The sequence below is a fragment of the Mesoplodon mirus genome (genome assembly GCF_964341445.2).
Source record: "Mesoplodon mirus genome assembly, chromosome: 5".
NCBI classification, from domain to species: domain Eukaryota; kingdom Metazoa; phylum Chordata; class Mammalia; order Artiodactyla; family Ziphiidae; genus Mesoplodon; species Mesoplodon mirus.
In genome coordinates this window covers 156349029-156373609 of record NC_138980.1, presented here as the reverse complement: position 1 = coordinate 156373609, position 24581 = coordinate 156349029, and the positions used below count along the sequence as shown (strand labels likewise).

General features: G+C 43.8%; 1 protein-coding gene across 1 annotated transcript in view; it reads right to left on the bottom strand.

Moving 5' to 3' along the window:
- Positions 1-24581, bottom strand: part of ADAMTS12 (ADAM metallopeptidase with thrombospondin type 1 motif 12) — a 399145-nt gene that overhangs the window by 354620 nt on the left and 19944 nt on the right. Inside the window, 1 exon segment of the mRNA XM_082622837.1 lies at positions 20640-21001. Coding sequence (XP_082478963.1) covers positions 20640-21001 — 362 coding nt within the window.

Sequence of the window (24581 nt, the reverse complement as noted above, 5' to 3'; positions counted from 1 at the left end):
CTCTTGTTAGACGTTTTACAGTCACACTAATTGGCACGTGCTCTTCCCAAGTCTACACATTCTTGAGTCACACTGAGGCAAGGCGCTTCCCTTTCTTTAGAGGATCCCAAGCCAGTCTCCCTGATGTGTGGTTGGTCCCCTGGCTCCAACCTTGGGAGGGAACAAGAGAATGGATGTCTGCACTCCATGCTGAGGGAAGCAGACTGGACAGGGGGTTCCTTGCTTGGTTCCTACTGAGGTCAAGCTTCTCACCTCCTAGGTTTGACTATCTGGCCACTTCAAACCCCCTTCTGCAAATACTGTGCTCTCCCGCCCCTATCTCCACCATCTTGCTCATTCAGAAAGGATGTATAAAGCTGTTTACTGAAACACAAGCAGTAAAAACATAATAATTTAGCCCTGCTCCCCTGCTTTTGTCCACCCTTTTATGTTCACTATAAATAAACCACAGTATTTTGCTTGGTACTTTCATGAAATGGGAAGAAGAAAACTCTCCTGCATTTCAATAGGGTCGAATAAAGTGACTAGCTGTGAGGGAGAGAGATAATACAAAACAAAGATGGCTTTGGCATTAAATAATTCAAAGCTATTTTCCTAAATGTATTCTGATGAAAAGATGATTTTTTTCTAAGCAAACCCCTAATTCCCCATTCACTGACATTCCTGTACAGATCCTAAGTGGGTAGCATCTGCAGAAAGATGCCAAACTTTGATGAAGGAGTAAGTGCCCTGGAAAGGTGTTACTTAACGTATTTTCTCTAAAGCTTTACAAAAGCAGTGAGATCCAGGTCCAGGACTCAAAAGATTAGCATGGCCTATTTTATTCCTTTTCTTTCTTCACCTCTGTCTTTATAAGAGCTTAATTTAAGACATAACAATGCTCATACCCTAGGGTCCCACTGCAGTGTTCAAATTCCTCTCTCATCACTAGCTGTGAACTGGCAGGTTTCCTACCCTCTCCCTTGCCTCAGTTTCTTCACCCCACCTTTGAACTGATCATGGTTCAGTGTGGCATTTTCAGAGCTCAGGATCAGGGACCCAACAGCCTGGGTTTAATCACCGCTTAGCTGCTTACTAAATGCAGAAACTCAAGCAACTGACTTAACTTCTCTGTGCCTTGGTTTTTTCTTCTAAACAGTGGAGATTATCATAGAACCACCTCATAGATTTGGGGTTAAGGTTAAATGAAATAAAGAGGTAGAATAATGCCTGACACACACAGTCAAGTGTTCAAGCTGGTAATGGTCCTAGTAGTAGTGATCACAGTATCAGCTCTCTGCCCAAGACCCCAGGAATGCAGTGGCCTTCCTGCAGCCCTGGTCCTCTGCACGCTGAGACTCTGGAGCCCCAAGGCCAACCAGCAGGGCTAGGAACGATCTTCAGCCTGCAGACACAGCCCCCAGCTACCAGCTCAAGCCCCCAGCTACCAAGGCCAGTGGTTTAATGCAGAGGTTCATGAGGCTAGAAACTTCCATGTCTGCTAATCTGAACGGCCTCCACGCCCAGTCCTGGCATGCTCGCCCAGTCTTTGTGGCTGGCCTTCAGCACAGTCTCTTGGTTCATAGGCCAGCATTGGATTTTCACAGGGAACTCCAGACTACTCAGCCAGGCCCTGATACCCACAGCCCTTATCAGTTCTGACCAGGGTTCAGAGGCTCCGGGCACTGCTGGAGCTCTTTCACTTCCTGTCCCCCAACCTCACACTCTCTGCGTCTTCTCCCACCTTCACTTCCACCCTCCCTGTGTTAGCAGAAGGGATCAGACGCTGGTGTCTGGCATCTCCATGGCCACTGGCAGCCTGGCTGCACCCCAAGCCCTTGTCCTGAACATGCTCTGCCTGCCCTTGTACATCTTTGCACCGTAGCTGCGACCCGTGAGCAGGGAGCCGTACATCACCTGCAAGAAGGAGTAGCTGGCCAGCCTCGTGGGCACCACACTGGTCTCCAGCCTAACCTGCCGCTGCACGCCCAAGGGCGCGCGGAGGAGGGAGGTCTGGAGCCTTCTTGAGCCCCGCCCCTACCAAGCCAAGCAGCTCTTTGTCCTCGAAATCTAAGCGAAGATGAGGCAGGGGGAGACCTTGGTCCAGGCTGGGGACAGCCCCCAAGTGGACGCATGTCCCTCAGGGGCCAAGGTTCCACGGGAGCTGGAGCTGCGGAGAGAGGGGCGCAGCCACAAGCAGCAGCTGGAGCGCATCCTCCAGAGGGGGGCCCTGGAGGAGTTACCTGAGACGGATTTCTGCCGTTGTGCTGGCATCATGAAAGCTGCAGCCCCGAGACCTACACCGGCTGATCTGCATAGGGGCTCTGTGCACGCGCTCTGTGCATGGGCCCTGCTGAGTGTAGGAGGGACGTCGGGTTCAGTTTCAGGCGGCCATCTCCAAGGCAGTGCGATGCAACCTGCACATGAGCGACCTGCTGCAGCCCCGGCCCAGGCCAGACGCCCCCGAGCTCCACACCAGACACTCCCATCCACGCCTGACACCCCTGATCCATGCCCGATGCCCCGTGTCCACGCCCAATACCCCGGCATTGCTTTCTCTCGGCTAGAAAATGTACAAAAGCACAGACACCCTCAAAAAGTCATTATAAAAATCACACCTTTAAGAAGTAAAAAATTAAAAATTAAAAATTCCCAACTAAGGCAAAGTCGTCTTCTCACTGTGCTCTGAGTCTTGGACCCCGTTATTTCCTCAGGGTCCATGGTTCATCAGCTGTCCTCTCTCTGTATGGTCAACCTCTGGCTCCTGGTGCCTTCCCTCAAGTCTCTCCCAACTTCCAAAAAGAAAAGTCAGGGCTTCCCTGGTGGCGCAGTGGTTGAGAGTCCGCCTGCCGATGCAGGGGACACGGGTTTGTGCCCCGGTCCGGGAGGATCCCACATGCCACGGTAGCGGCTGGGCCCGTGAGCCATGGCCACTGAGCCTGCACGTCCGGAGCCTGCACGTCCGGAGCCTGTGCTCCGCAACGGGAGAGGCCACAGCAGTGAGAGGCCCGCGAACCGCAAAAAAAAAAAAAAAAAAAAAGTCAGCTCACACATAACCCTTTCTTTCTCTCTATCCATTGATGTGTATTTTTCTTTCCTTCAGGAAGAGTTGCCTACAGCTGGAGATTCATTTCCTCCTATTCACTGTTCTGTGTAATACACTGTGGCCACATCACTGTTCATGCTCACCACGACATTCCAGACCCTGACGCCTCTTCATTTTCCTCTTACCCCACCCCCTTCCTGACTCCTTAATCTTCTTACACACCTGGGTACCCAGGTGAAGAGAGTTAACAACATGCATGCATCAGATAATCCTGTCATGCCCCTTCAACCATCTCTCAGCAATGCTTCTCAATTGCCAGAACAAAAGAACTATGATTTTACTTTGTTAGGACATCTAGGGATATAGGCCGAATAGCTAATTGGATAGGTTCATGTGTAAGTCACAACAGAGAGAAAATATTGGGCAATCCTAAGCACAGAAGTGTAACGTGTTCTCTTTGTGCCCTTTCAATCTCCATCTCCGTTTACTGATTCCCATTCTTCCTTTTTAATGCTTACATAAATTTAAGGGTGCTTTACTTAGGGATATATTTCAAGTTATACAGCTGAATCGATGGTCAAATAGAATTCACTTTGGGGATGGCTCCTGTATAAGTAAACTTACAGGGTTGCACCTACCCACAAAGGGAGGCTTAACAAAAGTATGTCTCCATCTCATAAAAGCTTTTTAGAGCAAAAGGAATTTAAAACAGGAGTTGTCCACACTGCGATTTTTAAACAGACCTTTCACACTGAAACTAGCATAAAATGTACTTAATATCCACAGCGCTTCATAAAGAACTATTGAGAAAACTCCAGGGGCAGCTGGAAAAACACAGGGAAATAGGAAGCAGGCATGGTGCCAGGACCTGCGGCAGCTAAGCCCTGTAACATTTGGTGGAGAGGCCCTGCAGATGACACATATAAGGATAGAAGACCCCAAGATACCAAGACAGTGGGCCTAACACCAAGAGCCAGGGTAACAGTGAGGTGTGAATGCTAAGGATGGAAGCAAAGGCCAGGACAACTACCAAAGGCACAGCCACACTTGGTGGGCACACAAGAAATACCAAGGAGAACTGGGAATCTGTGACCAACCCAGCATGGGGTCACAGAATATCTGAATTGGAAAGGTATTTGGTGATCACCAAGACAAACATGGTCAAATTTCAGACAAGGTGCCCTTCTCTCTCCTTACTCTCTCTCTACTCTTCTCTTCCTGAACAATTCAGTTCTAAAGCCCTTAAGTAGGGCAGAGTAAAGTAGGCACCCGCAGGGCTGGGGTAAGGAGGTTGGAGGTGCAGGGAGAGCTGCGGTGGAGGAGAGCAGAATGTCAGTGCCTGAGCAGAGTGAAAAGGATACCTGTGCAGGAGGGATGCATAATGCATCCATGTTGATGGAGAAGTGGTACAGTGCTGAGTTTCAGAGCCTAAACAAAATGAGGTGACAACCCCACAGGGAGACAGCCTAGCTAGGAAAGCGAAGTCCAGTGGGCTGGCATGAGGGTCAGAGCCCAAGCAGGGTGAGGAGGGCACTCACATGAGGCATCTGGGGGTAGCCAGCATAGAATGGAGGAGGCCAGTTCCGGTAACAAGGGCATCTACAGAAGAAAGGAGGTGGCCGTAGCAACGAGAGCAATGGGATGTTGGTTATAAAGAGGGGGACTGATCAAATGAGTAAACATGCAAAGAATAATGGGAGCCAGTTTTGTCATTGTCAGAGAAGATAGTTTTACAAATTTGGAAAGAGAGAAAACTAGAAGAAATCCTATTGTTGCACTAGAATTGAATGTATTGATATAAATTCATAATTTTCTATATGTATAGATAGATTAATAACTATAGATGTGACTGTGTGTTTTGATTTACATACATGTATGCATGTGGACATACATATTCCATTGAGTGGGCCTGGAACAGCAACACCCAATAGCAGTGAGCACATCTGTGCCCAGATCTTTGCTTCTACATACCGCTCTTCAGGAGAGGGAGAAAAAGTTCTCTGACAAAAGGACGGATTTTAGGGCTGGGTAAGTACAAGATGAGCCTTGAACAGCTTACTGTACCTGAAAATAACAGAGTGCTCAAATAGTGATGGGTCAAGTCAAAAGGACACAGAAGCCAGATTGAAGGACTTCCACTGACCAAATTGACCCAATCGCGCATCACAGTAAATAATGATTTATTAGCATGGACACAAGTTCATACTAATATAAATAAACGAAAGGATAAATTGAAAGTCTATGAGAAAGAGAATGTTTACATAGTTTCAAAATGTTCTTTTCCCCCTAAATATTTATTAATTAGAGAGAGTAAAAAGACTTTCTCTCTGCTTTCCAGCAACACCCCTTTCTTGCAGTTCCTCCAAGGGGCTTCCTTTTCTCCTTCCTGCCCCATGGCCTGTACACATGTTCCAGAAATGCTGTCTTCCACCTTTTTCTCCTATTTGTCCTTCAAACTCAGATTAAAAACTATCTTCTTATGGAAGCCTTCTCCAAACTCCCAGACCTCACTGCGTCCCTCTTTTATATGCTCCTGTAGCCTTCATAGCACTCGTGAACATCCGAATTATATGTTTACAATTAGTTATCTAATATCTAATACCAAGAGCTAGGCACAGTGACATCATTCTGATACTGTGGACACTTAGTAATGGTAGCAGTACGATGCTGATATGTGCACTTCTCCATGGAAGCATTCGCTGTGGAATGTTCCCAAGGTGGACACTGACAAAATGCACAGAGGACCTATAGAGAATAGTCAAGGGGTCCCTTACTGCACCTAGGTGTCAAACCCAACTCTTTGAAGCAAGCTACACTCACAGGCTTAAAATGCAGATCTTCTGGCTCCAAGTTCAGAGCTTGGCCCTACTATGCCACAACGCTCCAGCTCTGGTCTGGGAATTCTACGGTGCCTAATTTACATACAACTTCTGTTCTCCACAGAGACATTGAGATTTTAAAAGTCTACAGTAAGAATTTTCTTCCTTTTTAAGCAGTTGATAACTTATACTATTCAACCTTTAAAGGAAGTAGACAAACGGCCAACAGGTACATGAAAGGATGCTCAACATCACTAATCATCAGGGAAATGTAAATCAAAACCACAATGAGATATCAACTCACACCAGTCAGAATGGCTATTATCAAAAAAAAAAAAAGCTAACAAGGTTGGGGAGAATGTGGAGAAACTGGAACACTTATACGCTGTTGGTGGGAATGGGAAATGGTGCCACTGCTCTGGAAAATAGTATGGCTATTCCTCAAAAAAACTTAAAAATAGAATTACCATATGACCCAGCAATCAGACTTCTGGGTAGGTATCCAAAAGGAATGAAATCAGGATCTCAAAGAGATATCTTCACTCTCACATGCATTGCAGCATTATTCACAAAAGCAAAAACATGGAAATAACCCAAATGTTCATCAATGGATAATAGACAAAGAAAATGTGATATATATGTATATGTGTATATATATATATATATATATATATATATATATATATATATATATATACACAGAGAGAGAGAGTGAGAGAGAGACACACATATATGCACACTCACATGCACATGCACACACACACACACACACACACCACCATGGAATAATATTCAGCCTTTAAAAAGAAGAAAATCCTACCACTTGGGACAACATGGATGGACCCTGCATGGTAAACGATAGTATGTTGGTGATCGTAAGTACCTTGGCCACAGACTGGTCACAGTGTCAGTGGTCCTGAGTTCTATGAAATCATGGATATTGTTCAGCCTTCATTTCACAGACAAGGAAGCTGGAAGCTTGAGGAATTAAGGGACTTGCCTCAGAGCTCCTGAGAGCCAGGAGCAGTCAGACATAAAGTACAGGTTTTTCAACTCCAAGTCCAATGTTTTTGATTAATAAAATACTCTTCTTAAACCTTACATCACAGTGGACTGGACTAGAGATTGAATTAAAAGGGAAGAAAAGCCCACTTGTCAAACTTGCATCTCTTTATTAAAACAGTTGAATGGAAACAGAATTAACTAGTAAAAGACTGAATCATTTCCAGAGGAAGGATGTAAAGCATTTATCAGTAGATCTCAAATCCTTTCCTGTTCATTTGTCAAGGCAAATGCCATCACAACCTTCCACAGAGAAAAGAATACCCAGTCAGAAGAGAAACTAGATGAGTGCCTTCTATCCATCCTCCAAGATCAGACGTGCCCTTTGCTCCAGTGCAATTTCAAACAAATGATGGTCAAGGATGTTTTACATCTTCAGCTGTAACAGTCGCTGTGATTTCATCCATCTTCTGAACCACAGCTTCAGATAAAAGTTGCTTTCTGTAGACATTCTCTATTAGCTATCTCCCTCCCTCCCCCACTCCTAATACACACACACACACACACACACACACACAGTCTGCTTCTCTACCTGCAATAAACACCAATTTGTCTGGAAACTCTGCTATAAGCAGCTCATTTCCAATGTTCTTTCTCTATCAAGTTATGTAGAGTTTGGAAAAGAGGTAAGAAATTTATATAAATTATATAAGTTAAATAACTTATGTTGTATGTTATATGAGTTAAATGTATATATTTAAAATTATATATAATGTAAACATAAAATATATAAATTATTTGCAAAGCTAAATATACACATAAGTTTTAGAAGTTAAATAAGCCTTATTCAATGAACAGCTCAACCTCATGTGTTCCTTCTGAAGATGTGCTTTAAAAAATTGTAAAAATACCTAAAATACAGCAAAAGCAAGAAAGAGAAAGGAAAGCCAAAGGGAAAGCCCAGAAAACTCACAACCGGGGAGGGTAGGGAGACTGGTCATTAAGAGATAAGCCGAGAATGTTGGAGGATCGGAAAGAGAAAAGTTCAGTGGTAAACTTAAAAAATAATTTTTTTTTAATTTGCTAGAAGAAAGGAAGCCTGCTTGGAAGGAAAGTAGTGCTATCTGATGACCCAGTCAGAGACTGGAAGCTGTGCATTTTTTAATTGTGTGACTCATTCTTTGGGGCCAAAGCAGAAATCAAGTGAGGGAAAAATCTGTCTGTAAACAGGGTGGCGGGTGGTCAGGGTATGGTGGATTCGTGAAGGGGAGAGTCAATGACATGAAATGGGACCATTTAGTATGAACTTTTGTAATTGATAAATCTGTTTCTCAGAATAGCTTACTGTCATCGCAGCCAATTTCACTGCAGAACCATGAAGGGATTGCAGTGAGAATGTGTGGTCTGGAAGTCAAAGAAGCTGGGTCTGGAAGGAAGCACTGGTGTAGGAAAGTCACTCTTTTTAAGTGAACTCCTGGATTATCTCAAGCAGGGAAATCAACAAATCCAGCAACATACACCATTGGGGAATCTCAGAAGTTCATTTTCTAATGAGTTTGTTTAGCAGAAGATTTTCAGTTTTTGACTATTTTTAAAGCCTTAAAAGCAAATAACCAGGTATAATCTATGAAGAAGGCAAACAGAACAACTGTGGTGTTAGCAAATGGTTACAGACAAGTGGAAAGAGAAACATATGCACACTTTCTCTAAGGCCCCAAAGTATTTAGTCAAGGATATAGAACTTAATGGAAGTAAGGTGGCCAGGCTCAGGAGCAGAGGCTGTGTCTCCTGTCCCTGTGGTCTAGGGGGTGCACTGCTGTAAGTGGCCCTCTCTGCATGGATAGTGTCCTCCCAGAGCTGAGAAGGGAGCCCCATTCTTGCTTTGCCTTTTATACCTCGACTTTCACAAACATTCTGGAAAATGCCACACTTATAATCTCTTAAGGGAATATTTATAAACATCAAGGTGTCTTCATTCTTTACCCAAACTTACCATCAACAAGGCTCCATCCCTTTGGGAAGGGGATGAAAGTCTAAACAGTATCAGTTGTTATTGTCTCTCCCAGCCTTCCAGGGCCCAGAAAGCTTGTTTCTTCTCAACAGTTTAGATGAAGACACAGAAACAAGAGATTGCTACTTAGCACAGGCACCAGAGAGATGAGAATGAGTCTGAGAACCACCAGAAGTTGTCCTGGTAAGAGCTGCCATGCCAAAGACATGGGCTCTAACATAACAAAACACTTCAGAGGACACAAGAGCAGCGAAGGATGACAATGGGTACCTGACCACTTGAACCCATCTTATTTGGCTCCCAAGGTCACATGTACCTTCTCAGTCTTTTTCTGGGTCACATTATCTAAGATTCCTCTTCCATCCTTTCACTCATCCACACCGATTAGAATAGCAGCATCTCCCACCCACTGCTTCTATGCGTCATTAGGCATTTGAGCAAACGATTTGCCAAAAGGATGCAATATGTAAAAGACTGAACTCAAATAGAATTAGGGAAGCTGGGTTTGATGGGCCAGTGCCTGTCAAATTTTAATGCACATACAAATCCCATGGGGATCTTGTTAAAATTTAGGTTCTGATTCAGCAGACGAGAAGGGTAGGATCTGAGAACCTGCATTTCTAACAGGCTCCCAGGTGGTGCTCATTCTGCTGGTCCATGGGCCACACATTTAGTTGCAAGGACCCAGTCCACTCAAATAAGAGACCCAAATGGGCAAAGGATCCCATCTAAGGTTACATCGTTAGTAAGTATTGAGATTGGACTTGAACTCAGTTCCTGTGACTCCCAAATCCAGTGGGACTGCTCCATGTGAAAAATATGCCATCTCCCCTGACTTGGCTGTGTCTCTCCGACATGGGTTATATGGTGGTTAAAATTAAATCAGTCCTATCACCCTGAAAGATCATCTCCAAAAGTCAAGTTAAAACGTTATTTTCAATTATGAAAACTAAAACCCAGGCCTCCTGTTTTCTCATTTTTCAACGTCCTTATTAACAACTGTCAGTCAATGGAGACATTTTTGAAAAGAACCAGATCTTTCTGAAAGCTAATATTTAAGCTCCTTTGACCTATGATTCATGCTGGATCAAAAAAAGAAGAGAAATATTAATATATGAACATCTAGTGAGAAACTCTGGACACCTAATCTTCAGTCTCTGTAATGAAAACAGAAATGAGATTCAAAGTAAAGTCTCCAGAGAAGAAAAGAGTAACATCTCCATGCTGCACTTGTGTGGACCCGTAAGCCAAGTAAGTAGCCTGATAATAAACAGAACATCCAGCCTCTCATCTCCCATCACAGCTGAGGGTCATTCCTCTCCTGGACCATAGGGAGGATCCCTGATTCACAATCAGTGATTCTTGAACTACTGATTCTTCAGGTCTCTCTCTCACTTTCAATCTGTCAAGCTGGGAACTCACAAAATGAACCTGATGAATTGAAAAATAAGCACAAAGACAAAAAGGGAGAGAAGCAGGGGGGAAAATGCTCATATCTATGAGCCTGTAACACAAAGCATTATAGTGAGGAGAGGAATCTCCCACCTGCTAGAGGCCCCGTTCCAAAGTCTAATGTCTGAGTAAGCATGGGTCTTACCAGGCAACCCCCAAAGGTCAGGGGTCACGGAGAATTCCTCGGCCTGAGAGCAGAGTTGGGAGATACACAGAGCATTTCTTTCCTTCCCCCTGGCGAGGAACAACAAACTCTGACACACAGGCACCTCACAACTCAAATGAGCGCTTTCTGCAAACAAGCCACCAAGTTCCACGTCGGGAAGCAAGGCAAGAAGCCACGCTGAGAAAGTTTTCCCACACAGTCCTGCCAGCGGGTTTCATTCCTCAGCTACATCACCCCAAGCTTCAGCTGAGTTCAAGAACAAGAGGGCAGAAACGGTTGCATTTTTTGATTGTATGTTAAAGGAACCAGCAGGGCTTTCCATCTGGGCCAAGAACTCAACAGCACTCGAGGGAGTGATATGGTATAAAGTATATCCCTCTCAATAGAGGCACCATCATAAAGCAGAGACTTTTAAATGTCACTAGTCTCATTTGTAGCATTCACATAGCAAAATGCAGAGAACACTTAATTCTTGCATTTTTAGACATCGGAACCTAACAAAATTTAAACTGTTAAAATTATTGTAACAGCCCATCCTAGCAAAAACTGATACCTTGCTGGTGAGAAGCTGGAAAACGATTCCAAAGTTCCATACTGTCCTGCATCCGAAGATTGAATTTCTTTTCAGAGTATCCCTTCCATTTGTTCTGGTGACAAAGATTAAAATTCTATTCACTTCAGTGTGAAGATGGCTAAGCAAAGAAAGAAAAGGATGCCTTCAAGCATGACTCTTGGGTATATATTTCAGCAGAAATGTTTCACTGCAGTTTTGGGAATCTGTATGGGAGAAATGTTTTTTCTCTACACATATTTATAGAAACTGAGCCTTTATGTATCAATAATTGTTTCTTCTTGAGAAGACCCCCTCCCTTGTGTTCCAGCTCAAGCAGTTGTTCACTGGAGATCAGTAGCAAAGACCCCCGATTTTCAGGAAATAGAACAGACTTGTTCTTCACCTTGAAGCAAAGGGGAGATTGGGAAAGGCACTGGGTCAGGACTTGCTGCACCTCAGTGGAAAAGGGTCTGTTACTAATTCACACCACCACCACCCCCCATCTCTCCACACTGTTATCTGAAACTGAATACCTCAGGCTTTGGGGAACACACTGGCCGTGGATTGTTGTGTTCTCCTGTGATTGTCACTTGGGGGCCACAGAGCCAAGTCCTATGGGAAGGGGGGTCCAGGGCTACTGCAGTAGCACACATTTGTGCAAATTGCAAGAGGGGGCAATTGCAGGGGAGGCAGATGAAGTTTTAGCAGATGCCCCCTCCAGACAGATGAATTTTAAAAGGCACTGCATCTAAGTAGACAAATTACAAAAAGATGCTCCTCTTTGAGCAAAGGGATTATAAAAATACCCCTTTTCCTCCTGGAGCCAGGACATGCTTCGGCTGGCAGAGCCTGAGATGGATTTCAGCCCCAACTGGTCCCCTGGATGGGGTACCTTTGTAGGGTTAGTAACACAGAAACTGCCCGGTGGGACCCAGCACCTTTAGGTTGGGCATCCTTCTGAAGAAAGTAGTTATTCCTTGAAAGAAACTCCTGGAAAGGAGAACTAGAAACAAAGATGGGCCTGAGGCTAGGGAAATTTCCTCCTTTCCCAGCGGCCTCATGATTGGGCCCAGGCCTCAGGAGAGAACTATGTTTAGGTGCATCCCTTACCCTGGAGACTGCTGTAGGGTGATTCTTGCTACACAACGAAAGCCCAAGTGCTTGGTTAGAGATGCTCTTGAAGTTCAGCCTAGGCTCTAAGCACAGGCAAGGTGAGCAGCAGTTTTAGGTTATTATTTGTGTTGTACTTCTCTTCCTTTTACATGCAAACCTTCAAAGAAAGCTTGCTGAAAATTATAGTTTGGACTCTGATGTGTTTTACAGAACTAAGGAAAGGCCTGAATGAGACACAGAAGAGAATAGCAAAGTTGATTGTGGTGTCCCCTTGCCAAAGTCAACATGATGGTGGCAGTCACCATGCTTGTAGAGTGATAGACCCAGGAGGATCTTGAAGCAGAGGTAACATCACCCAGCCATGATGGGGAACAAGCACCCTGGGAACCTATCAGAAGTGGCTCAGGGAACATTTAAGCAGACTGCATTCTGGAGTTCAATAGATGACATTCAAGTCATTGCTTGGGTAGCTGAGGAACTATAATCTCATTGTGAAGCCACAGACTGGGAGGGTCTACAGAAACTTGGAGCAGTATAAAGGCTAAATACTGAAATAAGCACATCCATTCAACCACTATTTACTGAGTGTTTATTATGAAACACAGCTTAACATGTGCAAATAAGACAGGGTGAGAGGAAGAAAAGTTAAGCAAAAAAGAGAAGAAAATATCAGGTATTGTAGGTTTTTTAAAAAATAAAATAGGCAATGCGATAGAATACCGGAGGAGTGTAGACTTTGTGTAGTCAGGGAAGACCACAAGCTGGGATCTGAAAGACAGAAGGAGAAGGAGCAGCTATGTAGAAATCCGAGGGAAGAGTGTTGTAGGCAGAGGAAACCGTCCATGCAAAGACAATGAAGCCAGAGTGTGCCTGACACTTTGAAAAACAGAGAGAAGGTCAGTGTGGCTAGAGGACTCTGCAGGAGGGCAACATGGTGGGAGAGGGGTGCAGGGAGGTGGGCCCCCCAGATCAGAGGGAGCTTTGGAAGCCAGGGCAAGTTATTTGGATTTTCTTGAGAGAGGGAGGACCAAGCATCGTGGACTTAAAACCAGTAGAAGGTTTTAAGCAGAAGAACGCACTGCTCTATAAATGTGTTTAGAAGTCCAGTCTTGTCAGTCTGTGAGTAACAGCTTGTAGGGAGTTAAGGGAAGAAGCAGAGGAGCCATTTGGGAGGTCAATGCAATGGTCCAGAGCAGAGAGAATGGGGACTAGGACTAGGGCACGGTTTCTCAGCCTCGGAACAGTTGACACTTTGGACCATAGAATCCTTTGTTATGGGGCTGTTCTGTGCATTATAGGAAGTTTAGTAGCATCCTTGGCCTCACTAGATGCCAGACAAAATCCTCCCCTCTCCCAGGGGTGACAACCCAAAATGTCTCCAGACATTGCCAAATGTCACTTGGCGGGCACAACCAGCCCTGCTGAGAATTTCTGGACTAGGGGGTTAACTGTGGAAGTGACAAGATTGGTAAATTCTGCATATATTGATATTTTGAAGGAAGAGCTGATAGGACTTGCTGATAAGAATAGATACAGAGTGTGAGAAAAATAGATGAGTCAATGATAGAATAATGCCATGGGTTTTTGACCTGGGCAACAGGGAGAAGGGAGTTACCATGTACAGCAATAGGGAAGAGTGTGGGAGCAGGGAATTGAGGGTGTTGCTTTGAACATGTTAAATTTGAGATTCCTGTTCGGCATGTGGAAATGGCAAACAGACAGTTGAAGTTCCAAGAAATGTCAGAGTTAGATATACAAATGTAGTAGTTAGTCACATACATATACATATACAGAGATAGAGATAGAGGATATAGATAATAGATAGACAAATAATTAGATGATTAGATTGATAGATATAATGATGATAGATAGATAGACAGATAGATTGCAAAGGGCATGTTGGAATGAAAACAGTCACTAAAAAGAAGGTTCTTGCCACAACTTTCCAGATAGGTTGCACATTTAAAAGCTTATAAAAAGGCAGTCAAATTAAAAGGGCACTGAAGTCCTTCGGACTGAAAAGAAATCATAGATCATACTACTGAGGCACAGAAACTTATGTTACACCAGGACACTCTTCTCCAAGCATGCCCTAAATCGATGAGCCAAATCTCACCTATGAATAAAATGTGGTCATCCCACCAGCCCCCGTCTTTCCATGATGGGGAGACAGTGAGGCTCAGTACAGAAGAACTTGCTCTCATTCTACCAGACTAATTTAGAATCAGGAAACTTTCCAAAACAGAATATTTCAAGAATTAATATGACCGAACAAACCAGGGGAACAAATTTGCAAAAATGTTCACTATTTTTTTTCCCAAATAAATTATCCGATCCAGAGGGGAAAAAAAGGCAACTGTTGGAGTTTATTTAAGAGAGTCATTCTCTACCCACGCTAACTACCCTATGGGTGGGATAGGTCTGCTGCCCCACAAGGACAGCCCACCCAATGGGTGATATTATAAGGGTGATGGGCTGGAAGATTTCCTGTAAGAAATGCCATCAGAGTGGGATTTAGAATTCCTCCCCAGAAGGCTATATAACTCTCACCTTGGGAAAGAGGGTGGACCAAGCATCGTGGACCTTTCAGTTCCTCCAGTCAACCTAGATAGGTCTCATGGGCAGAATTGGAAGAGACCTACCATGTTCATGGATTGGAAGACTAACGTAGTAAATATCAATTTCCCCAAATTAATATATAGGTTTAATATAATTCCTGTCAAAAAAATCTCAGCAATTTTTTATCATCAGATTATTCTAAAATTTATATGGAAAGGAAAAGAAGTTAGAATTACTAAAATAATTCTGAAAAAGAAGAATAAAATGGGAGCGATCAGTCTACTTGATTTCAATACTGATTTTAAAGCAATAGTAATGAAGCCATAGGAATGAAAATTCTATTGGTAGACTAGAACATAAAACTCAGAAATAGACTCACAGAAATATGTCCAACTGATTTTTGACAAGTGCAGAAGCAATTCAATAGAGGGAAGGTAGCCTTTAAAATATGGTGCTAGAGCAATCAGACATCCATAGGCAAAAAAAAGAGAAGAAAAAGGAGGAAGGAAGGAAGGATGGAAGGGAGGGAGGGAGGGAGGAAGAAAGGGAATGAACCTTTACCTAAGTCTCACACTTTAAACAAAAATGAACTCAAAATGATCATGAACTTAAATACAAAATGGAAACATAAGGAGAGAAAGGAGGCAGGAAGGAAATGAGTGTGCCTAAAAGGACAACATGAGTGATTGTTTTGATGGTAATGTTAGGCATCTTGACTGTATCAATGTCAGATCCTGTCTATGATATCATATAGTAATTTTGCAAGATGTTACCATTGGGGGAGAAGGGGACCTCTCTGTAGAGGTTCTTACAATGGCATACGAAACTACAACTATCTCAAGATAAAAAGTTTAACTCTAAAAAAACTAAAAATACCACCTTTTCAAAATTTTAATCCATAGTTGAGCTTGAAACAAGACAGGAAATCTCAATAGGCCCAAAGGGAAAGCGAAAGAGAGTTGAGTAGGAGTTGAAGTTGAATAACACTGCTATTCAGATTAGGGGTCAGCCTTCAACTCCTCAGCAGGGCCTGGAATTGAGGCTAGGGTTTAGGATGGAGCCAAGAACTGTATTCACTTTAATAAAGACTGAGCTGAGAAATGCTGTGCCTGACTGTGAGTAAAAATTAAAAATATTTTTTTTACTGACTCAAGGATGCAGTCTAGATAGTGGGTGCCTAGCCCAAGCCCCTTGGTGGAAGTGGGGTACTCCATGAAGAGGCAGAACCCCAATCCTGTGCCACACGTAAGTGTGGAGTCTAACACCTTGCACTATCCTCCCAGTCCAGAAATCTAAACTGAAATATGAACGGCAAACTAGCCTGCAACACATCCTGTAGGGCCCTTGATAACAGCAAATCCAACACCACCCCAGGGTTCTCACAGGTAACAACTCCCACTGCGGATGAATTCCGAATCTAATTGATTAAAGAATACAGTTTCTCTATCAAAGAACATAGAATAAAACAAATCAACTAAACTGTTCAAAAGAAACAAATTCCATAACTTCAAAGTTTATAAAAGTGTTGAGGGGAAAAGATGGTGAAAATGGTGAAGATGACAGAAAGTTGCTGAGCCAACTTTCAGACGGGGACTGACCCGGTCTGAAAGCAGCTTCCAAGAGGATGGGTACCAGAGCCGTGTGAGAGGATATTAACTGGAGGAAGGAGGTCATCCACATCTTGTCATGGGTGACCTTTCTTGGGTCTTCAGTTTGTAACCATTTGAGTCTTCTCCAAGCGAGACTAGATGAATCTCAAATTATAGAAAACTCCAAGAGAACACAGCCTCCAACATTAGGATGACCCCATCTGAAGCAAAGAATATGCCAGCCCTGAGCCATACGAACAAGAAGTAAATGTCCTGCTCCACACAAGAGAGTTTCCTGCCTCAGAAAGCCTTCCCCAAAGCCACCTCTGTCCCTAGGAGTGCTGGGAGGCTTAGAGGCAGCATATCCTAAGCCTGCCATCCTGTGAATCTGAGTGTGGGGTCATCCCTGGGTGAAAAGGAAAATAAATATCCTGGAGATCAGGCCCCAGACAACTGGCCAGGAGAAATCAGAGGCAAGTCCAACCACTACCTTTTGACTAGAACCACTGTAGATGAGCACTGTGAAATGATGGCACATGAGCAAACGAGCTTGAAGCCAGCCAACTTGTGTGCTCACAGAAGAAACTCATTTGGCTTTTGGTGCCTTTTTTATAATCATCCATTAATTGTCCAATTATGTGTGAAAAGATCCAAAATAATCCCAGTGGACTAGTTCTCCTGGAAAAACATCATTCAGTGATTTAGATCTAAAAGTTTCCATCATCTTGGCCACCACATAAGTGTGTTAGTTCACATTTGTTTCTTTGTGCTCCTGTGCTTAGCATGAATCTGAAATCTGAATCTGAAAATGGCCACATGGTGGATCTTGCAGCTTTCTGGGGCCATTAGAAATTGCAAAGCTCCCAGTATTCTATTCCCAAGCCTGGAATAATGCTAAACAGTATGCAATTTCCCTTAGAGAAAACAAGATGGAAGTAGGGAGAAATTGAGGGCAATGGTCCTCAACCCTGGCTGCATTCTAGAATCACCTGGGGTGAGTGGCTACTTTAGAGCAATATTGGCTAATACTGCTAACTAATACCCACTTGCACTAATCCAGTGATTGGCAACATCTAATGGACATCAGAATCTCCTAGAGAGCTTTTAAAAATACTGATGCCTGGGCTCCACCCCCACTGACCAGTCAAATCAGAGCATCTGGAAGATGGGGTTGTGGCATGGGTACTTTTTTAAAGCTCCTTAGGTGCTACTATACAGCACAGGGAATAACTATTCAGTAACTTGTAATAACCTATAATGAAAAATAATCTGATATATATATATATATATATATATATATATATATATATATATATAGCTGAATCACTTTGCTGTACACCTGAAATTAACACATTATTGTAAATCAACTATATTTCAATTAAAAAAAAAACTCCTTAGTTGATCTAATGTTCAGCCTGGGTTAAGAATGACTGCCCTAGTCCAGGCCTTTAGGGAACATCAGAATCTCCTGAAGTGGTCATTAAATCAAAGGTTTCAAATAAAGCAGTTAACAGACACCAAAAGTAGATTTGAGGCTCCCAAGGAGGAGGGGAGATGGGAGGATTGGAGAGTGACTGCTAAGGGGTTTCTTTGGGGGCTAATGAGAATGTTCTAAAATCTATTGTGGTGATGGCTGCACAACCCTGTGAATATATTTAAAGCCATTGGATTGTATACTTTAAGTGGGTAAATTGTATGTATGTGAATTATATCTCAGTAAAGCTGTTAAAACACACTCACATAGGTTTCTGCCCACCCCCAGAGATTCTGATGCACTGGTTCTGAAGTGGAGCCCATGAATTTGCCTTTTTAATGAAATCCCAGGTGATGTTGATTCGTGACGTCACAGACCAAACTGCTCTAGGCCACAGAAAGGCAATGACATTTAAACTTTCTAGGATTTTATGAGTACGATAATGGTTTATGAATGGTTAATGGTTAATGACTATATGTTGGTTCCCCCATCAGTGTTCTCTGGAGCAGCGTGTCTTTTGCATGTTTGTTTTGTGGATCACTTCACTCCTAGGTGCCTGTCCTTCTAGAACAAGGGCTCTTTCTTCTGTTACCCTAGTTGTAGAGGATCAGGTGACACTGATGCTTCCAGGGTTGTCTCATAGAAATGAAAGCAGAAATTGCAAAGGGAAAATGTGATATGAACCCAGAGGAAACCCAGAGGATTAGGACCATGGAGCCAGGAGATATCCCCTGGTTCAACCAAGCACTGTATGAGACCCTGGGAGAAGAAGAAAAGAATAGGGCATCTTTTTTTATTTTGTGTCATTTATGAAATGATAACTAGCTACATATGAAAATCTAGATTTACCAAAAAAAAAAAAAAAGGCAAAGCAAGACTTTCCACTTATTGTACAAAATGATTCATCCCCAGAGGTCCCTCAGAATATTGAACTTTCTTGGTACCTTTAAACTGATGTACAATGTTTTACATTAATTTTCCCACAGTTTTCAAGCAAAGCCAAACTAGACAGGTACAGGATAAACAGACTCTTAAATTATGAAGAGCAGGATTCTCATCAAACTGGCAGTAGGGATGGGAGGATTTGAGATGAGCACTTTCTGTAGGAATGTGAATGCCACTAGCGGGTTTGCCCGTCAAAACAACCCCGGTCTGACTTCCTTTGTGGCGCAGTGGTTAAGAATCCATCTGCCAACGCAGGGGACACGGGTTTGAACCCTGGTCCAGGAAGATTCCACATGCCGCGGAGCAACTAAGCCAATGTGCCACAACTACTGAGCCTGTGCTCTAGAGCCCGCGAGCCACAACTACTGAGCCCACGTGCCACAACTACTGAAGCCCACACGCCTAGAGCCCGTGCTCCACAACAAGAGAAGCCACCGCAATGAGAAGCCCACTCACCGCAACGAATAGGAGCCCCCGCTCGTCACAACTAGAGGAAGCCCGTGCGCAGCAACGAAGACCCAATGCAGCCAAAAATAAATAAACAAACAAACAAACAAATAAATAAATAAATAAATTTATTTTCTAAAAAACAGCCCAGGTACAGGTGCCAAGGCCAATGCCCAAGTCTCTGCCACAACTGTCCCCAGGACTCCGGAGGCTTGCTGCCCACAGTCAGTCCCTAAGTACCCTTGGTTAGTGCTGGTGCCTGCCCCCTACTCCAGCATGACAAAACCTCAACATAAGTCCTAGGCATTCACCATGCAGCTGCCAGTGGGGCTGTCACTGTTGTCACTGCTAGAAGTAAGGGGGAACAAAGGGACCACTTTTTTTTTAAGGTTTAAATTTTGAAAAACAAGCTTGGTCACATTTTGAGATGCAGCACAGAACAAGACTCGGGCTCAAATTAACAAGAGCACAGTAAAGATATTCAACATCTCCAAGCTGCATCATCTGTTAAAACATAGCTAAACTGGTGGCGGGGTGGGGGGACATTGTAGAGAGGACAATGTGCATAAATCACATAATAAGCCACACATTCCAGTGCGTGGCATATTAGAAATATAAATAATAATAATAGCAGCCAATATTCATTGAGTATCTATTATTTACTAAATACTCTTCTAAGATTTATATATATATGAATTCATTTAATTCTCACAGTACTCTATTACAGGGGTCAGCAAACTTTTTCTGCAAAGACCAGGTGGCAAATATCTGGGGCCTCGTGACCCCATACGGTCCCTATCCTGACCACTCAGCTCTGCTGTTGTAGCTCAAAAGCAGCTGTAGACAATATAAACACATGGGCATATCTGTGTTTCAATAAAATTTTATTTATAGAAAGAAGAGGTGGTCCAGATTTGGCCTGTGGGCTGTAGTTTGCCAACCCCTGCTCTGTGAGTTGGGTGCTATCATTATCTCCATTTTACAGAGGAGAAAATGGAGACACAAAGGAATCAACTGACAGGCCAAGGGCCCACATGATATCTGATTATAAACTACACACAGTCAACAATTAGATCATAGCAGCTGCTGCCATCACCATCCCATCTGTAAGCCTCGCACTCAAAAGGGGCTGGCCACCCAGTCCAGATCCAGGTTTTACTAACTCAAAAGGGGCTGGCCAGCCAGTCAGTCACCAGCACGCTCAGAGCTGCCTCAGAGGTTGAAGACCCAACTCTGATCCCCTCCTCTTCTTGCTCTGATATTCCTGGTTGAAATTCTTCCTGGACCCTCAATGTCCTTATTCCCCACACCACCCAGACTGATTTTAATTTTATGCATTTTCCCCCCAGCCTGTTTGGAAGCCCGGACCATGCACATCACAAGTGCTCAATTCCTATGTGTTAAATGCATCTACGAACCCACTGGCAGTGGGTGTGCAGGCCACGACAGTCAGGGACTGAGGGCAGAGAAGTAAGGGGACTCACCAGTCCATGGCAGGCACTGAGGGCTGCAGTCCCAACCCTGGTGCCTTGTTGCAGAACTGTGCCCCTGAGATGGCAGGGGGGACCCGAGGAAGCCTCCATCTTCACATGGGAGAGGTTCCCATATCTCCTCTCCACGATGTAGCTTTTGGAAAGTAATCCCTGATTGACCGTCAAGTTAAAAAACAGGTCCTTCTCCTCATGGGAAATTCTATAGTACACCCGGTCCTCTGGACCATCCAAATCTCTCTTCCTCCTGCTGCTGGTGACAGGATGGTGCAAGCCATAAGATAGAAAATGCCCGCTCGCGTCGACTCGGACAGGAGCCACCACGTGGTATTCTGGCAGGGACTTGACAAAATGCTCTGGAAAAAAAGGAGACGCAGAATAAGCCTAAGAGATCCCTGCTGAGTCTGTGGCAAGACAAATACACCTTGTTTGGAACTTAGATTTTACCCTGTTGATTGCAAAATCCTACTGTTGAAGTGTAGAGATCGTTTCCACCATACAAACACCATCAATATCAAATTCCCCAAACAACACAAATTGACCCCGGGCTCTCTCATAGATGACAGGTGGCTGTCTCACCTGACACCAAGACATAGCTCTGGATGTCAGATGTTTTACTGCAGACAAACTAAGACAAGAATTAACTCATGAGGAATATGGTTAGGAAAGGGGCAAGATCATTATGACAAACAGGAACATTTCAGGTCTAGAGTTCATTAATACAAATCACAGGGCTTCACTGTTTATTATAAGGAGTGTAAATGCCTCTGGAATTTCCAGTTAAGTCACATTGGAGGAAAAATGCAAAAGCACAGTGAACCCATCATGTACACTCTGACAAGCCTTACACGGTTACAGCACAAGTGTTCTGTAATGTAGCAATGAGTACTTAAAAGAACTTGGGTGTTTCTTTTTCAATTTTATAAAATATACAACATAAAATGGTAATGGAACATATTAGGATCAGAGGCATGGGGTCAAAATATGAAAATTGCCACTTTAAAAATGCAAGACACGCACACTTCTTCCTTCCTTCTACACACAAGAACACAGACACCTTTTGACTTTCTCAAATTGAAATCCCCACCACTGCCTCTTCACTTTCCTGTTTGAGAATAACAAGGAATCTAACTAGTAAGGAGTAAGCATCAGGCTCTGGATTACAGACTACTTAAAGCAAACCATTAACCACTTACGCAGATAAACGAATCTTTTGCTTCAGGCAAAAAAAAAAAAAAAGAGGGAGGGAAGGAAGGAAAGAAGAAAACAAAAGGGGAAGGAGAGGGAGAAGGAGAGAGAGAAAGGGGAAAAAAATTCTACTTTTTTCTACTTTTCTATTTCCACCTCCCAACTGTACCTCTTGCACTTTGTAACTTGTGTTACTTTGTTCAAGTTACCTCTCCAACTACAATGTCTTTCACACTATCAAAATCTTATGTTTAACATAATCTTATGCTTATTTTTTGAAGTCCCAACTCAAATTCTCCCTCTTCTTTCTCCTAATGTCCTTGCTTAAAGTTCTTTCTCCCTCCCCTGAACCCCCATGTTCTTACTTTCTGTAGCTTCCAGAACAGCCCAATTTTACAAAGCCTTTTGTTTATTATATTATTTATTCCCAAACCCTTTAGAGGTCAGAATCTTGCACATCACAGGTACCCAATTCATTTGTGTGGGTGTAGCAGTGAACACATTTGTAGCTGGCTAAACAAAAGAACTGGACTTGACAGGGTACAATTATAAAAGAGTTTTTTTTCCAGACAACTGCCTTCAAACACACTTGTCATTCATCTGTGCCTTGGATGAAATATAGGACAGACAACATCAAAAAACAACCCAATTAAAAACACGGGCAGAGGACCTGAACAGACATTTTTCCAAAGGAGTCATACAGATGGCCAACAGGCACATTAAAAGATGCTCAACCTCACTAATCATTGGGGAAATGCAAATCAAAACTACAATGAGATATCACCTCACACCTGTCAGAATACTTATCATCAAAAAGACAACAAATAACAACTGTTGGTGAGGATGTGGAGAAAAGGCAACCCTTGTACACTGTTGGGGGGAATGTAAGTTGCTGCAGACCATATGGAAACAGTATGGCAGTTCCTCAAAAAACCAAAAATAGAACTACCATATGATCCAGCAATTCCACTTCTCGGTATTTCTCCAAAGAAAACAAAAGCACTAATTCGAAAACATATATGCACCCCAATGTTCATAGCAGCATTATTTATGACAGCCAAGATACGGAAGCAACATAAGTGTCTATCAATAGATGAATGGATAAGGAAGATGTGATATATATATATACAATGGAATATTACTCAGCCATTAAATATTACTAGGCATAAAAAAGAATGAAATCTCACATTTGCGACAACATGGATGAACCTAGAAGGTATAATACTAAGTGAAATAAGAGAAAGATAAATACCCTATGATCTCACTTATATATGGTATCTAAAAAACAAAACAAATGAACAAACATAACAAAACAGAACAGACTCATAGATACAGAAAATAAACAGGTGGTTGCCAAAGGGGAAGGGGTAGGGGGGGTGAGTGGAATAGATGAGGGAGATTAAGAGATACAAACTTCCAGTTACCAAATGAGTTATGGGGATGAAATATACAGTGTGGGGAATACAGTCAATAATATTGTCATGGGGAAACCTTCAAGATGATGGAGGAGTAAGACATGGAAATCACCTTCTTACCCACAAATACATTGGAAATACATCTATATGTGGAATAGCTCCTACAGAACACCTACTGAAAGCTGGCAGAAGACTCAGGCTTCCCAAAAGGCAAGAAACTCCCCATGTACCTGGGCAGGGCAAAAGAAAAAAGAAAAAACAGAGACAAAAGAATTGGGACGGGACCTGCACTTCTGGGAAGGAGCTGTGCAGGAGGAAAAGTTTCCACACACTAGGAAGCCCCTTCACTGGTGGAAACAGGGGGGTGGGTTGGGGGGAAGCTTCGGAGCCACGGAGGAGAGCGCAACAATGGGGGTGCGGAGGACAAAGTGGAGAGATTCCCGCACAGAGGATCGGTGCTGACCAGCAGTCACCAGCCTGAGAGGCTTATTTGCTCACCCGCTGGGGCGGGTGGGGGCTGGGAGCTGAGGCTTGGGCTTCAGAGGCCAGATCCCAGGGAGAGGACTGGGGTTGGCTGCGTGAACACAGCCTGAAGGGGCTAGTGTGCCACAGCTAGCCGAGAGGGAGTCCAGGAAAAAGTCTGGAGCTTCCGAAGGGGCAACAGACCATTGTTTTGGGGTGCACGAGGAGAGGGGATTCAGAGCACCACCTAAACGAGCTCCAGAGATGGGCGCGATCTGCGGCTATCAGTGCAGACCCCAGAGACGGGCATGAAATGCTAAGGCTGCTGCTGAAGCCACGAAGAAGCCTGTGTGCAAGCACAGGTCACTGTCCGCACCTCCCCTCCCAGAAGCCTGTGCAGCCCACCACTGCCAGGGTCCCGTGATGCAGGGACAACATCCCAGGGAGAACACACGGCACGCCTCAGGCTGTTGCAATGCCATGCTGGTCTCTGCTGCCACAGGCTCACCCCACATCCATGCCCCTTCCTCCCCCCGGCCTGAGTGAGCCAGAGTCCCCTAATCAGCTGCTCTTTTAACCTCTTCCTGTCTGGGGGAAGAACAGACGCCCTCAGGCGATCTACACACAGAGGCAGGGCCAAATCCAAAGCTGAACTGCAGGAGCTGTGCAAACAAAGAAGAGAAAGGGAAGCCTCTCCCAGCAGCCTCAGAAGCAGCGGATTAAAGCTCCACAATCAACTTGATGCACCCAGCATCTGTGGAATACCTGAATAGACAATGAAACATCCCAAAATTGAGCAGGTGGACTTTGGGAGCAACTGTGGACTTGGCGTTTGCTTTCTGCATCTAATTTGTTTCTGGATTTATGTTTA